The sequence below is a fragment of the Melanaphis sacchari genome, unplaced genomic scaffold, assembly GCF_002803265.2.
Source record: "Melanaphis sacchari strain LSU unplaced genomic scaffold, SCAv2.0 Contig27_pilon_pilon, whole genome shotgun sequence".
Lineage (NCBI taxonomy): Eukaryota > Metazoa > Arthropoda > Insecta > Hemiptera > Aphididae > Melanaphis > Melanaphis sacchari.
The window spans coordinates 2,653,615-2,668,776 of NW_020271152.1; the positions used below are offsets into that span (position 1 = coordinate 2,653,615).

Here is a 15,162-nt window from a genome sequence, read left to right on the forward strand (position 1 = left end):
GTTATTTAATTCAGTGACACGCGCGTTGTTAATATATATATATCAATATGTTGATGGATATACTATACAAACAATAATATGTTTTGATACAAAATAAATAAATAAAATTAAGTTATGAATTCTAAAAAAGTGTATAAGTAGGTAATCGTTGTGCTGTACAGTAGGATTTAAATGTACATATCTTCATTGAGTAAATCACTCTGTAATGTTATTTAAAATCTTAAATTTTTGCTTTAAAATGTTAAGTTGTAACTTGAAATATCTATAAAAAATTAATTGTGTTTACCTATAAACTTTTTAAAAATGTTGGTTCTAGTATGAACTACTTATGAGTAATATTATATCAGATTCTCAAACCTTAGTAATTTAAATTAAAGGTTTTATGTATACTTTTAGAAGCTATAAAATAGTTTGTACAATTTGTAATTTTGACGAATTTTGTTAAAATTTGAACTTCAAATGGATATAAAAATGAAAAACTTATGTGTATATATTTTTATATTTTTAAATAGCTATTAGAATTTATTTAGAACAACTTATATAAGATCTTGTATCAAATTTTTAAACTATTTTAGTACATTTTTCATTGACAATAATTGAAAAAAATCTAAAAAAAATTCTTATGCCTATGATGAATTGCTCAAAAATTCAAAACAATTTGAACATTTTATCATGTGTAAAAAATATTAATATAGATATTTCATGATCATTAAACGTTTCTATAGTCAATTCTATACTATCTACGATTATTCCTATTTTAGTTATATACCAAGAAAAACTTTATGCTGTCGACATTTTACGTAAAAATGTTTGTTCCGCTCAAAATATATAAGTAATTGAAAATATTGAAGTTGAGAATTATTTTATTGTTTATTATACAACGTAAGAAGTGATCTTTTTTAACGTATGGCATTTATTATTTCAAAAACTAATTAAGTAATAACGTTTTTGAGTTATATTTTTGTTACATTATTTAAAGTCATTCTAAAACAAAATTTTTCTGAAAAAAATAATTTTTTTTTTTATCGGTTATTTTTTAAATTTTTTTTTAATAATCGTGTAGTTTTAATTCGTTATTCCAAATCAGAGTATTTTTGGAGTATTTTTATACATATACATACAAACCGAATTTTTAGCTAGAAGTTTATGAGTTATAAATTTTTGACGTTATAATTACCTAAATAATTACTTGCCCGAAATTTGATTTTAATCAATTTAAATATTCCGATAATATTCCGCTTAGTAATATGAAGTTAAAATTTATGTTGTAGTTTAAAAGAGTAAAAACTTAAAAATTAGGTAGGTATAACAATTAAAATAATAAAAAAATATTGTTTTATAATGACTTAAAATTATTTAAAATATATATTTTTAAAAACATTAATATTTATTGAAATAATGAAAACCTACCCTATATTAATTAGATCACTCTATATTTACGAGTATATTATTTTGAATAATATATGAATATTAATGATACTAGGTAATTATTTACTTAATAATTTTATTATTATTAAGAATTAATATACAATTTAATACGATTCAGATTTTTTTCATAACTTTTTATTTCAACAATGAATGAGGATGTTATTTAATTTGTAATAATTTAAAAATATTATTTGCGGGTATTTAACTATAGGCAATATAGTGCCTATAGTATAAATATGTTTATCTAAACCATTTAATTTTTTGTTTGAATATTGTATCTGTGTGTAAATTTCAATCATATATCTAATTTAAAATAATATAATGGGTATTTTAATTAACGAATGTCAAGTAAATGATATGTAATTGCCAATCGTCTTGAATTATATTAAACCGACCTACAATATATGATCTAGGTTAAAAATACAATTTTAATTTTAAATAGTTATATATTTTTTTAATAAATTATATTTTCTTAAACCGCATATTGAATTTATAAGTAATTACCAAATAGTAGTACCACCAGTTGCTGGTGGAAAATTTTTCTCTCGTCAGCTAAGTATGGACATTCTAGGAGAAGGTGCTTTATGGATATTAAAGATGTGTTGCAGAATTCGAATAAGGGTCTTGGTTCTTTTTTCATTAAGTATACAATATACATAGATAATCTTCGTATGGCCAATTTTTACACGTGACCAGATTGTTTTTTTCTCGTCTAGTATTAGAGAGTGAATACGGATTTGGAACTAAAGCGTCTTGATTTGGTGTGCTTTTGCTCTTTTCCACAGCGCATCTCTGATTATGTCCTTCAGAAATAATAATTCTATTTTGGAATTATATAATTATTGATAGAGGATTCTTTAACTACTTCGTCGACTTTTCGTTTCCAGGTATGTTTTTATGAACATTGGGCAGGTATCCAAAAGGAAATTTCCGAATATGACGGGACTATGAAGAAAACTCTTTCTAGAATCTATGATACTTTTTATGATTTGATTTGTTAACCCATGGTTTTTTTTTAGCAAATATAGAGCTCAGAAAATCACTGTCAGTTAAAAATGTCTCAGTATTTTTCCAACAATGTATATTTTCAATACATTTTTAATCATTTAATAAGTACTTACATATTTGATGTTATTATTACAAACGTGTTTCACGTGATTTGAAAAAAAAAATATAAAATAAATACGAGTACATGGCCACTGGCCACTGAACTAATTTATTGTGGTAAGGTAGATAGAAAAATAATGTGTATTAAAAGACAAGGTAATAAAGATAACTAAATTAATCTGCTATATAAAAGATAAAGTATGAATAACCAACAAATAATATACGAGTATAAAACCGATGGCACGGTAACGCATAAGAAATTCATTCATTGTTCAATTTCGCAGTTATTCGCATCAAAATTAATTTGTATGCACAATTAACCATGATTTGTCAATAAACTTTCGCTGAAAATGTTTTTTTTTTAAATTCTTAAATTTTTTAATCATTTTAAAACATAAATAATAACAAATACATTATAAATTATAAATTTATTTACTGTAGATTTCACTAACCCTTGGTTAATCGAATTATTCCCATTCCGATGACATTAATTTAGCAGTAGTTGAGAAAGCTATTAATACATATGAATATAGTCGAATAAAAACAACAAAAAATTGCAAGTATTTCCAATTGTAATAAGTGAACTTCTTCAAAATTGTTTAAAATCATTTTGTTCTGAAAAAAGTACTAAACGTACTCTTTAAAACTACAGAAACCGAAGTATTCCCACAAAATCCGATTCTTTGGCAGTTTGGCTGAATTGACAATAAAAAATGAATGGGCACTTTACAAAAACGAACAGTTTTTACTGTATGATAACAAATTAAATTCAGATAGACAGATGACAGGATAATTATTTTTTACACTTGACAATGGCTTAAAATATTTAAATGAAGCATATACTTGGTATTATAATGGTAATTTTTCGTTAAGTACTAAACAATTTTTGAAGTTACCTATATGTTTTTTGAGTGAAAAAATATTATACATTTATAACTGCGATTTATTGTTTTCTACAAAAAAAAAAAAAAGTATAGTACCTACTTATATAATACTCAAAAAGAAGTTCTTAACGTAATTTTAAAAGAATGTGACAAACGAGAATTTTACCCAGATCCAACAAGCCATTATAAATTATATTCAGTGTTTGTTGAACACGTCCGTATATAAGGTTAAAGGTAAGTTTTATTACTTGTCTCAAAATTATGTATCGCAAATACAATAAATTGATTTACTAGTCAAGTATTAAACGGATGGTACATCAGTAATTTTTTTTACTATGTGAGACGGCTGACGGGTTAGCATTTTTATCAATCAATAAAGTTTACGATAGAATATAAAATATTGATTATTTAAAGATGGTTTGTAGAGAAAAAATCACAAAGGTTCTCGATGAACTCGATTTGCATACGTCAATGGTAGGTACATATAGAATATTAAAAAATTATAAATATCAAATAAAAAAATAAAAATAAACTGTTATTTTAATTATGAATTTAGAACTTCATGATGCTTACAATATACTGCAACATTGTACTAACAATATATGCGAAAGTTGAAACATCCATTTTACCTAACTTGTCGACAACAGACATACACGAGTTCAAACCTCTGGAAGTTAACTTCTAAAATTCATGGAGAATTAGGAGTAGAAATAGAAATAGAGCTGAAATAGCGTTGTAAGAATTAGATGAGAGGTTTCCAGCACTAAAAGGATGGAAGTTTAGTAACACCGATAAAAGTTTACGAAACTTATACTATAAAGTAGCCGATAATGAAATATCAGTGGAAAATTTTTAATTAATATTGTCTATTGTATTTGTAAACAAAATATAATAATATTGTATAAACATTATAATAATACAATATTAGAAAGAAAAAAAAAGATATTAAAAATTAGAAAATAATATTGTTTATGTAATAGGTAGGTATATAGTATAAGCACATAAATGGGATAAGTCATATAGGTACTCGTAGTTTCTATTTGTTTTAAAATTTATTTTGATAAAAATAGCTCGTCTCATTTTTGGATCCTAAACACTATAGGGTCACACTTACACAAATAGTAACTTTATAGTTGTGTCCTGAACGTTTACCGTTTAATATCCACTATAATGCTATTCACGGTGTCGCATAATTTGACCGTTATAATTTTAAGTTTGATGGCACGTCATTTTTACAAAATATTTCAGAAACACATTTTTGTTAAAAAATATTAAAAAGTTAAACCACATATCTACATTCCGCCGTTTTCAAATGTTTCCTGTGATATCTTACTATTTTTCAGATAAGTATTAACAAATTTGTAAAAAATAATACAACAGACTGTGGCGCATCTACACTATATATAATAAAATTACGGTAAACACCCTTAGGCTAAACGAATCTTTAGGTTAACTCCGTCTTGTAAAAAGTTGGTTGTAAAAACTAGCAATGAATTTAGTGGCGTAACTATGGGGCCACTAGGGTGTTTTGAGTGTTGAAACACCACATTTGGTAATTTTTATGCAAAAAAGATATTTACTATACTATTCAGATTTCTAAAAAATATGTTGTCATGTAATGGTTCTATTAAAAATTTGATATTTTTATTTTGAATAATGATGACTAAGTATGATGGAAAGTGTGCAAAGCCCACAAATTATATTTAAATATAAAATTAAAGTAATCGAAGGGCCCTCCTCCCTAAAAAATTGTAGGTGGCAGAAACCATTTTGACTCTTATTGTGGTTGGTTTTCAATTCATGGTTTACATAATTGTTGTGATATTGTCTAAAAATGAGTATCTATAATATTGTCTCATCATAGATCTGATTTTTTTTCAACATCTTCCCGACCTAAAGATTCAGACTTTAGTATTGTTTATGTATTAACAATTAATACATATTTTATTTAAAAAAAATAAAAATAATAAGCAGTCAAGTGGATGTTTGCATACTATAATTAATACAATTTAGTATATACCATTTGATTTCCTTCATTTTAACTTAGTTGGTGAGTTTTAAACTCATGCCCAAAATAAATTACTATCCATCTAAACAAAATCTTATAACTAATTAACTATGATTGAGTAGAAATAATATATTTATTAACAATGATACCACAATATTATATCAATATGTATTTATTTTTAACAAAAATAATATGGGAATAAATAATATAAATGTTATGTAGATTACAATATTACATAACTTAAATGTGCACAAGAAATTCAATTTCACAATTTCACTAACTTTTTTTTGTCACTTTGATAAATAAAATCATTTCTGGAAACAAAATTTTGATTACAATTAATTTTAATTTACTTAGTTATTATTTAAAAGAATAAAGTACATACTTATAAAAATTGCAACCATAGCAACAGCTAAAACCCAAATCCAACACCTCCAAGTGCTTTTTCTTACAAACTCTGTTAATCTCTGTTCTTCTCTTTTTAAATTTTCAAAATTAGAATCCATACCTTTTGATGATTTTTCTAAAATCTAATATAAAACAATGTTATACTATATAACAATGTTATGTTAAACATAACATAAACATTTTATCATAAATTATATTATTACTTCAATGTCTTTTTTAATTATTTTTCCAGCAAGTTCCGAATGTTCTCGTAAACCACGAGTTATTGCTAATAATTCTTCAGCGATAGATTCCTGTTTATTTTGATGATGTCTCAATAGTTCATCCAAATTATCATTACTATCTACATCTGGTTGCCTAGATGATCTGAATTCATTTGTATCATCTATAACAATTAAATTCCATACATCTTATAATTTAAATAAAAAATAAATTGATTTACTTCCAAGGAGTTCATCTCTCAATTGGTTTGTATAAGTAACTTTATACTTTTGCTTAATATCTTTTGAACGGCTATTTGACACCTGTACAGGTTCCAACATTTCCAGTGCAACTAATTTCTTTTCTGGATTTTCCTATAATATAATTATGAAGAATCATAGACTTTTTATTCTATATTCTTAAATTGTAATTAGATTAATATATTACGATGTCTTTGGTATTCAAAAATCCTTTAAGAAACTCCATTCGTTTTGTGTACTGGTTAATTGCATCTTTGTCAGGATCACTGTACATAAAAAAAATAAATAAAATAATTAAAACATTTTAAATGAATAATTATTTATTAAACTTTAATTTTTGGACACTAGAAAAATGGAGACAGTAGTTGAGCTGGGTCCCACAGAAAAAAGCACAAAACTAATTTAAAATTCTATATAAACACAGAAAAAAAAATATTGGATATCAAATAATTTAAAAAGTATTCTTTGTCTTAAATTTTTAGAAAACAAAATGTTAATTAAATTTGATTTAGTGGGTTTTTCTAAAATAAAAACCGTTTTGGCATTCCTATTACAACTTATTTCATTAAATTTTAATTCAATTTTTGTTTACCTTTTTTTAATTAATTCTGCAATCATTTCACTGACAGCTTCTATATACTAAAATAAAAATGTATTAATAATAATGAAAATAAACAAATCATTTTTAAATTGATAAATCATAATCGTGAATTTTGTTAAATTTATTAAATTAGTAATTAAATCTTTATTAGTCCCGATTTCATGCATTTAATGACACTATGAAATTTAAAACCTAATGATTTATCTAAATTAGCATAATATCTACTTTGCTCAATCGCCAATCATCAGATGAATTATTTTGAGCCATTTCTTCACAAACTGACAATAGTCTTTTGACATCTATTTCTAATCTAGAAGTGGCCATTTTTCTAAAAATTTATTTCATAAAAATTACTGAATCAAATCGTTAAAAATAAATAAAAATAAAACATACATTTGTGTAAACTATTGATAGTTTTTAATACTATTAATAATATTCAATAGCAGAACTGTTTATTACATAATAAGTATAAAGAAAACGTGGGAATAAATAGGGAAAAGTTTACCAGTGGGTAATTTTTTTATGTATGCTTAACTTTTAAATTTAATTTTGAAATATTTTAATATTTACACATCATACAATAATAATATGAATATAGTTAAATCATTATTTATTTAATTTCTAGACACGACACACGATTGCGAATCACAATTAATATCAAATTGTAGATAAGGATTTTGGATTACACATATCACATTATTATCACTGAACAATGAACATATTATTATATTCTGTGATCCGTTATCAATTATCACATTAATTTTGATAATTTAAAGCACGTGAATACTGAATACTGTATATTAGATTCAAATTTCGAGTAAGGTTTATATTTACCTAAAATTCTATCTATTTTTTTTTTACTAATAGATACCGCAGGATTTTAAATTTTAAACTTAAGTGTTTCGTGTATATTCGCATCTTGTCATTAAGTGCAATGATATGTATTGACGCATTTAGTTCAAAATTCATATTATAATATAGTAAAGTGGGTATGTTTGTTTTTAACTAAATTTATTAAATATGCATTAACAATAAACTGTATTTAATAAGAGTTTTTAGTAGTACTAAGCAGTGCTTAGAAATTTATCTTAAAATCTGAACTTCTTTACATTCAAGTGACTTTATCCAAAGGAATGCTTTCACATTCATGTTCATTAAAAAAAAATTGAATGCATTCATCAAATTATTAATTTTATTTATTTGTTCAAAAATAAATTACAATTAATGGAAATGAAACAATATTATTTTCACAATTTGTTAAAAAATAGTTTATGGATAGAAATCATACATTAAATTACTTTCTCATTACAAGTTTCTTTATTAGTTAAAACAAAGGTGAAGCATAAATAAAATATATTTAATAATCAGATTTGTCCGTTTTCAGTTCAAAAATTATTATTTGAAATACCTATTTTTATTTTTTTTTATTTTTATAATACGTTACATAAAAGTAGTAAAAATGTATTTAATTTGAATGGCTGAAAATTGTTTACAATTTTTCAAAAAATATGAATACTCTTTCACATTTTTAAATAAAAAAAATACTTGACATTCATGTAATAACCATTTCTTTTCAAAAACTGCTACTAGAGTTAAAATTAATATTTTAAATTTTTTTATTAATGATGTAAAATATTTAAATTTCAGGTCATACAGAACATTAACAATGAATGACTTAAGTAAAATGGATTTAGTCAAATATTTTGACGATGAGCGAAAGTCTTTGCCTGTTACTCTTCAAAAAGATAAGCTTTGTAGTTTAATTAAAAAAAATGAAACTTTAATCATAATTGGAGAAACAGGAAGTGGCAAGACAACACAAATTCCACAAATTGTCTATGAAAACATATTAAGCCCAGACGAAGATGTAGTAGTTACACAACCAAGACGTGTAGCAGCAATTTCATTAGCTGAACGTGTATCATATGAAGTAAACACTGAAATTGGAGACCTGGTTGGTTATAGAGTCAGATTTATTGACAAAACTAATCACTTCACTAAAATAAAGTTTATGACTGATGGTATGCTATTACGCACAGCTATTTTAGAAAAGAGCTTATCAGCATATGGATGTATAATTTTAGATGAAGCTCATGAACGTACTGTCAATACCGATCTACTTTTTGGAATTGTAAAAAAAGTCCAACGCAGTCGTAAAAATAGTTCTAATCCTCTTAAAGTAATTGTCATGTCAGCAACCATGAATGCTGATTTATTTGCAGATTATTTTGGAAATGCACAAATTGTCTATTTACAAGGTAGGCTTCATGACATCAAAATATTCCATGCTAAAAAAAATGTAGAAGATTACTTTCACGATACTTTTGTTACGATATTTCAATTACATAAAGAGGCACCAGAACGCCATGACTTTTTAGTGTTTCTGACTGGTCAAGAAGAAATAGAAAATATGGCTCTTGCTATTGAACATATTAACCAAGATCCTTCTCTAAGAAATTACCCTGTTATAAAAGTACGAACGTTGTATGCTTCATTGCCTACTAATGAGCAACTCAAAGTATTCATGTCATTGGAACCTAATGAGTTTGCTAGGAAAATCATATTGAGTACAAACATAGCAGAAACATCAGTTACTTTGACTGGTATTAAATACGTGATTGATTGTGGTAAAGTTAAAGTTCGTTGTTTTCATCCAGAAACTTCAATGGATGCTCTCAAAGTAGAAAATATCTCTCAAGCCCAAGCTGAACAAAGAGCAGGTCGTGCGGGACGTGAATCAGATGGATATTGTTATAGAATATATTCAAAACAGCAATATGATGAAATGACCCAAGACCCAGTACCAGAAATCTTGAGGTGTAATTTGGGTAATGTAGTTTTACAGATATTGGCCATGAATATGGATCCTTATAAGTTTGATTTCATTAATAAGCCGTCGATTGAAGCAATCGATCAAGCTTATAATATGCTAGGAAATTTAGGCGCTACAAAAAACAGTATTTTAACTGAAGTGGGTCATAAAATGACTAAATTTCCTCTAGATCCCAGGTACTCAAAAATTATATTGTCATCAGTAAATTATGGTTGTATGGAAGATATTGTAAATATTGTATCTATATTGTCTACTGATTCAATTTTTGTGTCTAGCCTTTCGGAGAAAAAAAAGAAACAAGCCGAAGATGCTCATACAAAATTCAAGTCATCCGTCAGCGATCATATTATGTTACTAAAAACATTCCGTTCATATAGAAAAGTAAGAAAAGATTCTAAATCCAGTTGGTGTGATGATAATTTTCTCAACCTCCGTAATTTAGAATATGCAGATCGTGCTCGAGAACAATTACTCGATATTTGTAGGTATTTACATTTACCGATTGGCCAATCTTGTGGAGACAATTTCGACCCTATCAGAAAATGTCTGTTGACGGGATTTTTTGAGAATCTGGCATATATTAATCAGGAAAAAAAATATATAACAGTTAACGCTAAGAAAGAGTGCAAAATTCATCCAACTTCAACACTGTTTCATTCATATCCTCATTGTGTTCTGTACACAGAAATCATAGAAACCAGTCAACCTTATATGAAATATGTAACTGTGATTGACAAAGAGTGGTTGCTCGACGTTGTTCCTAATTTTCATCAACGTCATAATTATCAAGTATTGATGAATAGTGAATTATAGCTTAATTTAAAAAATGTCTACCTAAGTAGTAAACAAAAATTTTATACAAACCTATGGTTTAATAGTTGACTACAAATAAGAACGTATTATAAAAGGTATGTATAATACACATATTTTCTAAGTTTTTTATATTTTGTAAATTATAAATCGTATTATATTATGTATTTTATTGTGTTTATATTTTTAAATTCTAATTTAACTCTTTAGAATGTTATATAACGTCATGAAATATAAATAAAACACATTTTTGTGAATAAATTGCACATTTTAATAATTGTTTTGTGAATTTGTATCGTCATCTTAGACTTCAGAGTGCAAGAATGTTTGTATTTGTATAAAATAAATTTTGGTAAAAACAACACAATTAATATAGGCCAACTATAAATTATATTTGAACTTGAGTATCTCATAATAGTTTTATATTAACAGATAAACTAATTATTAAGGTATATAAATAATTTTTTAATATAATTGTTAAAACACAAGAAAACTATGCTCCAATGAGAAATATAATAAAATATAATATGTATTTATACATTATATACACACAACAAAAATATGACTTACATCTTTATGCATTAATACTACTATAATTTTTTTAATTTAACCAGAACAAACACTGAATTCAAATGTTATATGTTTAGGTCTGTGGCCTATGTTCTTTTGTCAATAATTTATCTACAGTATGCAACACTTGCATGCCTACCTATGACAGAAAGAGTAAAACTGATTGCCAAAACAGGGATTTTTATATCATCAATCCTATCATTTATATCCACACTCATTGTAATACTATATTTTGGAAACTACTGAGTCAAAATCTATATAAAAAAAAAAAAAAAAATGAGTAGTATTTTTTGAAAGTTGATTTCATTTTAACGAATAATGATATCTAATAAATGACACTGATCAGTGACCACGCATAAAGTTCTTCTATAACACATATCAAATAAAAACTTATTTTTTGTTATCTTAACAATTTTTCAGGTATAAATAAAAAATGTATAGGAACAGCAAGCTAGATAAAAATGGTATTAATACATTGACCAATTATAAGAAATACTATAATACTAAAAAATATATTAGTATATTAGTTATCAATTTTAAACGGATATTCATCTATATTATCATCTTCTTCCTCATAATGCCATGATACATCTTTATCATACATTTCTTTCTCAATCGACCTACTCCTCCTTCTACCCAAAGATTTGGCTTCTTGAATTTTTCTTTTTTTTACAAAATCTGTAAATGATAAATACTGAGTGTCTTCAGTATGTTCTGATACAGTATTTTTCATAACATTTTGTGCAGCGCAAGGTTGACGATGAGCAGCTTTTGATTTTTGAATGGCCGTGTTCAACTAAAAGGAAAAAATATGATATACACAATAGAATAATCAAAAATTATTAATAATTGTTTACTATTTAATATCAAATTAAATTGTATAAATAGCATGCAGTTCTATGCATGGGCCTACCAAGAAAATCTTGGTTTAGACTTAATTGTATAAGGACAAAATAAGGAAGATGTAACAACTGCATGTAAAAATGGAGGATAAGAGACAGTCTACTGTCTAGAATTCTGGAGTGTGATGAGATGCAGGTGTACAGCAGTCAATTCAATGCCTAATTTTAGACTGCCAGTTAAAGAGATTTGGAAAAATTAATAAAAAACCGAAGCTTGGCTAGATTCTTTGAATGTTATCATTTAATTGAATCCAATATTTTACTTAAATAATAGCATTGTTATTAATGCTAATTAAAATAACAATTTAATCTGTTACCCAATTACTAGGTTGTTTAATTTAAAGCTATTGTTTATTGTTTTCAATTATTTTCAATTCTTTTTTTTTCATTTGTTTGGTTTTACAATAAATTTGTCTAGAAATTTGACTTTTATAGTGTTGTATAATTATAAAAGAGTAAATGTAATTGTTTATTGTTATGTCATATAATAAAAAGTAGCAAATACTTCAATTCAAACTAGTAACAAAGTTTGAATACACTAACACATTATTCTTCTTCTAATCATCTTATATATACAATACATTAAAATAATATCTCACTCTGGCCATTATTGCACTATGATCAAGACCCATTACATCCATTTTCATTTCGGGAATTATTACTTCATCGTTACTGTCTTCTGTTAGATTTTCAGTATCCTCTAATTCTTCAATTTTTTTCTAAAATTGATTAAAAATATATTATACATTAATTATAATACTATTAGTAATTATTAGTAGGAATTTTTATTAGTTAATTACTTTAATTTCTGGATCAATATTCTTGTAAATTGTAGGATGATCAATTAATAAGGTATTGCAAGTAGGTATAAAATCTTCACCAAAATCTGCTTTATTTAATAACCGATCAACTGCTGCTACGTTTGCATAAGTCCTATCTTCATAGAAAAATTGATTAATATTAAGAATAATTACTGTTACAAGTTCACCTTGTAGCTTATAGAGAAACTTAATAGACTATTATTAATTTTGTTTTTAACAATTACCTTTAATAAATAGTATCTTTGGAACTTCGCCCATGATTCTTAATACAGATAATTCATGTCTCAGTGAACCACTTAACATCTTCAATAATTCGTCTAACTGGGAATCGTCTTCAGATTTTCCAGCCATCCAATATACTTTGACAGATCTGTAATCCCCTGCAATAGAAACCTACAGTAATAACAAAAAATTTAATATTTAATGCATTATCCACATTTTTTTAACATTTAAATATTTTTATATATAAAAATTATGCTTCAAGACTTCTTGTGGACTAAGACTTGTGGAGGAAAGGCAACACAATGGATATTAAAGTCTATCTTTTTAAAAATCACAAAAATTAACAGAAAAGTGAATTAAGTACATTAGATAGATTACTTTGTCGCTTAAAAATTAATCATGACTTTTATACCTTTGAAATTTCTAAACCATATCCAATGAGTTTATCAGAGTTTTCGCCTGTTGCCATTAAATCAGTTATATTTTTCATCAACAACTTATTTAAAACAGCAATACGCTTGCTTGTCTGACGTCCAGCATTGTTTTTGGTTGTTTGTTTCATAAGCTCTTCAAAAGTAGGATTTGCCCCAACATTTGGTTTATACCAAACCTTTCTAAATAGTAATATAAGTACCTATGTGATGTATACTTTTATCAAGATATAATTTAGATAATATACATTCTACTTACTTAGTTTTCCGACTAAGACCCATAACTTTGTTCATCATTTTACCATCCAAAGACGAAGCATTACATTTTAACATTTTAATATTTGACCTGAACAACAATAATGAAGTAGATTGAAATTTATGAAACATTTCTAGGCTTAAGTTAAAAGAGAAGAAATTAAAGAAAGTTTTAAGTGTTTGGTGAAATTTCGCTATGTTAATGACATAGTTTTCAAAATAGATTTTCTAATTTCTTATCGAATCTAAATCAGTTGATAGATCATTGACGCCTAACTTTTCCAATAACCTATAACTTTATAACTTTTCTCGCCATAACCCATAACCACAGATTACAGTCTAAAATATGTTACAAAATATAACGCATAATCTATGAACTTAGTATGAAGTCTGTACCATAAATAAAACTTCAAAGTTTAAATCATGAACACAGGTCACAGATATATACTAAGATTTAAATTAACTTATCAGTTGTCACTGAATTTATCAAAGCGGTATTTACAGTGATAAAAAATAAGCATTTGCTATCTGCCTACCGCGCTAAATATTTTAAATATTATCAGCCATCCGGGAAAAATATAATTATTAATTATTATTAATTTTATTTTTGACTGTTGTAACTTGTCAGTACCTACTCAGTTGTCACCGTTCAACCGTTGTTAGTTTATGACTTTATAAGTTATAAGATATAAGATTATAAATTCTTAAAATTCTTTATAATACTTAATAGTACTGCTCGTCTGCTCGAAAAGTCGAAACACTCGAAATTTGTCTTCAATACGATGAATTCATTAACATAGGTAATATTACCATTTTTATTTGTAAATTGTCCTATCAATTATTAGTCATAATATTGGTATTAGTGGTATTACGGAATACAGATGAAAAAACAGAGGTCAAACATCATAACTGATGTCTGATCTTCAGAAGAGTCCGAGAATGCAAAAAAATAATTTGTAATACACTTGTATTTGTTAAAATTATAACTAGTAAACGAATTTGTATACTACATATAAAGGTACCATTAATTCAAGGGCGTATTTAAGTGGAGGGCGGAGGGGAGGTATTAAAAAATAAAAAAGATATTATTGGCTAAGCTTTTTTATCTGATGATCTTTTTATTTTTTAAACCACCGATGTGTAAAAATTGATCAGCCCCTTCCCCCACGGGCCACGACATTTTATTTTAAGGGAAAAAAGGCCGCCAAAATCGTAAATACGCCTCTGACTATTATAGGTAGGTGTACCTATTGGTCGTTATTTTACACAAGCGATTTTAAAGAGCTATAATTTTTGTTTAAATAAAGTCTAACGTAAATTGTAAGTATAATATAAAATGAGCAGTAGGATAAACTGATAAATAATAAACAATATATAATGATATATACCCCAGTAGGTATACATGTATTTTGAAAAGAAAT

The 15,162-nt window shown here is 25.9% G+C and overlaps 3 protein-coding genes across 6 annotated transcripts; 1 reads left to right on the forward strand and 2 right to left on the reverse strand.

Annotated features, from left to right (window-relative positions):
• Positions 1 to 5,601: 5,601 nt before the first annotated feature.
• On the reverse strand, positions 5,602 to 7,468 carry LOC112595478 (vesicle transport protein USE1). Its single transcript, XM_025340712.1, has 8 exons — positions 7,291 to 7,468; positions 7,123 to 7,225; positions 6,889 to 6,935; positions 6,484 to 6,562; positions 6,278 to 6,410; positions 6,039 to 6,220; positions 5,813 to 5,957; positions 5,602 to 5,741 (listed from the first exon to the last, which is right to left on the reverse strand). Exons 2-8 carry the CDS (start codon positions 7,219 to 7,221, stop codon positions 5,704 to 5,706), a joined length of 723 nt encoding a protein of 240 aa, XP_025196497.1. The 5' UTR covers positions 7,222 to 7,225; positions 7,291 to 7,468; the 3' UTR covers positions 5,602 to 5,703.
• A 220-nt stretch (positions 7,469 to 7,688) lies between these two features.
• On the forward strand, positions 7,689 to 10,725 carry LOC112595499 (ATP-dependent RNA helicase DHX33). Of its 3 annotated transcripts, XM_025340746.1 has the most exons (3): positions 7,689 to 7,886; positions 8,545 to 10,111; positions 10,173 to 10,375. In XM_025340746.1, exons 2-3 carry the CDS (start codon positions 8,564 to 8,566, stop codon positions 10,281 to 10,283), a joined length of 1,659 nt encoding a protein of 552 aa, XP_025196531.1. In that variant the 5' UTR covers positions 7,689 to 7,886; positions 8,545 to 8,563; the 3' UTR covers positions 10,284 to 10,375. The 3 variants fall into 3 exon arrangements, with proteins under 3 accessions (XP_025196531.1, XP_025196530.1, XP_025196529.1); XM_025340745.1 differs by having other exon boundaries at positions 7,691 to 7,882; positions 8,545 to 10,725; XM_025340744.1 differs by having other exon boundaries at positions 7,692 to 7,886; positions 8,545 to 10,724.
• Positions 10,726 to 10,995: 270 nt separating this feature from the next.
• On the reverse strand, positions 10,996 to 14,195 carry LOC112595430 (putative ribosome-binding factor A, mitochondrial). 2 transcript variants are annotated; one of them, XM_025340641.1, is made up of 6 exons: positions 13,746 to 13,832; positions 13,468 to 13,689; positions 13,058 to 13,226; positions 12,813 to 12,949; positions 12,612 to 12,731; positions 10,996 to 11,906 (listed from the first exon to the last, which is right to left on the reverse strand). In XM_025340641.1, exons 2-6 carry the CDS (start codon positions 13,615 to 13,617, stop codon positions 11,634 to 11,636), a joined length of 849 nt encoding a protein of 282 aa, XP_025196426.1. In that variant the 5' UTR covers positions 13,618 to 13,689; positions 13,746 to 13,832; the 3' UTR covers positions 10,996 to 11,633. The 2 variants fall into 2 exon arrangements, with proteins under 2 accessions (XP_025196426.1, XP_025196425.1); XM_025340640.1 differs by having other exon boundaries at positions 10,997 to 11,906; positions 13,468 to 13,669; positions 13,746 to 14,195.
• Positions 14,196 to 15,162: the final 967 nt, after the last annotated feature.

Coding starts and splice junctions, on each gene's coding strand:
- LOC112595430 (XM_025340640.1), bottom strand. CDS start 13,873: ATGTTTCATAAATTTCAATCTACTTCATTATTGTTGTTCAGGTCAAAT. Junction 13,227..13,467: donor ATGGTTTAGAAATTTCAAAG/GTATAAAAGTCA, acceptor TTATTACTGTAG/GTTTCTATTGCAGGGGATTA. Junction 12,950..13,057: donor AAAGATACTATTTATTAAAG/GTAATTGTTAAA, acceptor TTTTCTATGAAG/ATAGGACTTATGCAAACGTA.
- LOC112595499 (XM_025340745.1), top strand. CDS start 8,564: ATGAATGACTTAAGTAAAATGGATTTAGTCAAATATTTTGACGATGAG.
- LOC112595478 (XM_025340712.1), bottom strand. CDS start 7,221: ATGGCCACTTCTAGATTAGAAATAGATGTCAAAAGACTATTGTCAGTT. Junction 6,936..7,122: donor ATGATTGGCGATTGAGCAAA/GTAGATATTATG, acceptor TTTTTATTTTAG/TATATAGAAGCTGTCAGTGA. Junction 6,563..6,888: donor GCAGAATTAATTAAAAAAAG/GTAAACAAAAAT, acceptor TTTTATGTACAG/TGATCCTGACAAAGATGCAA.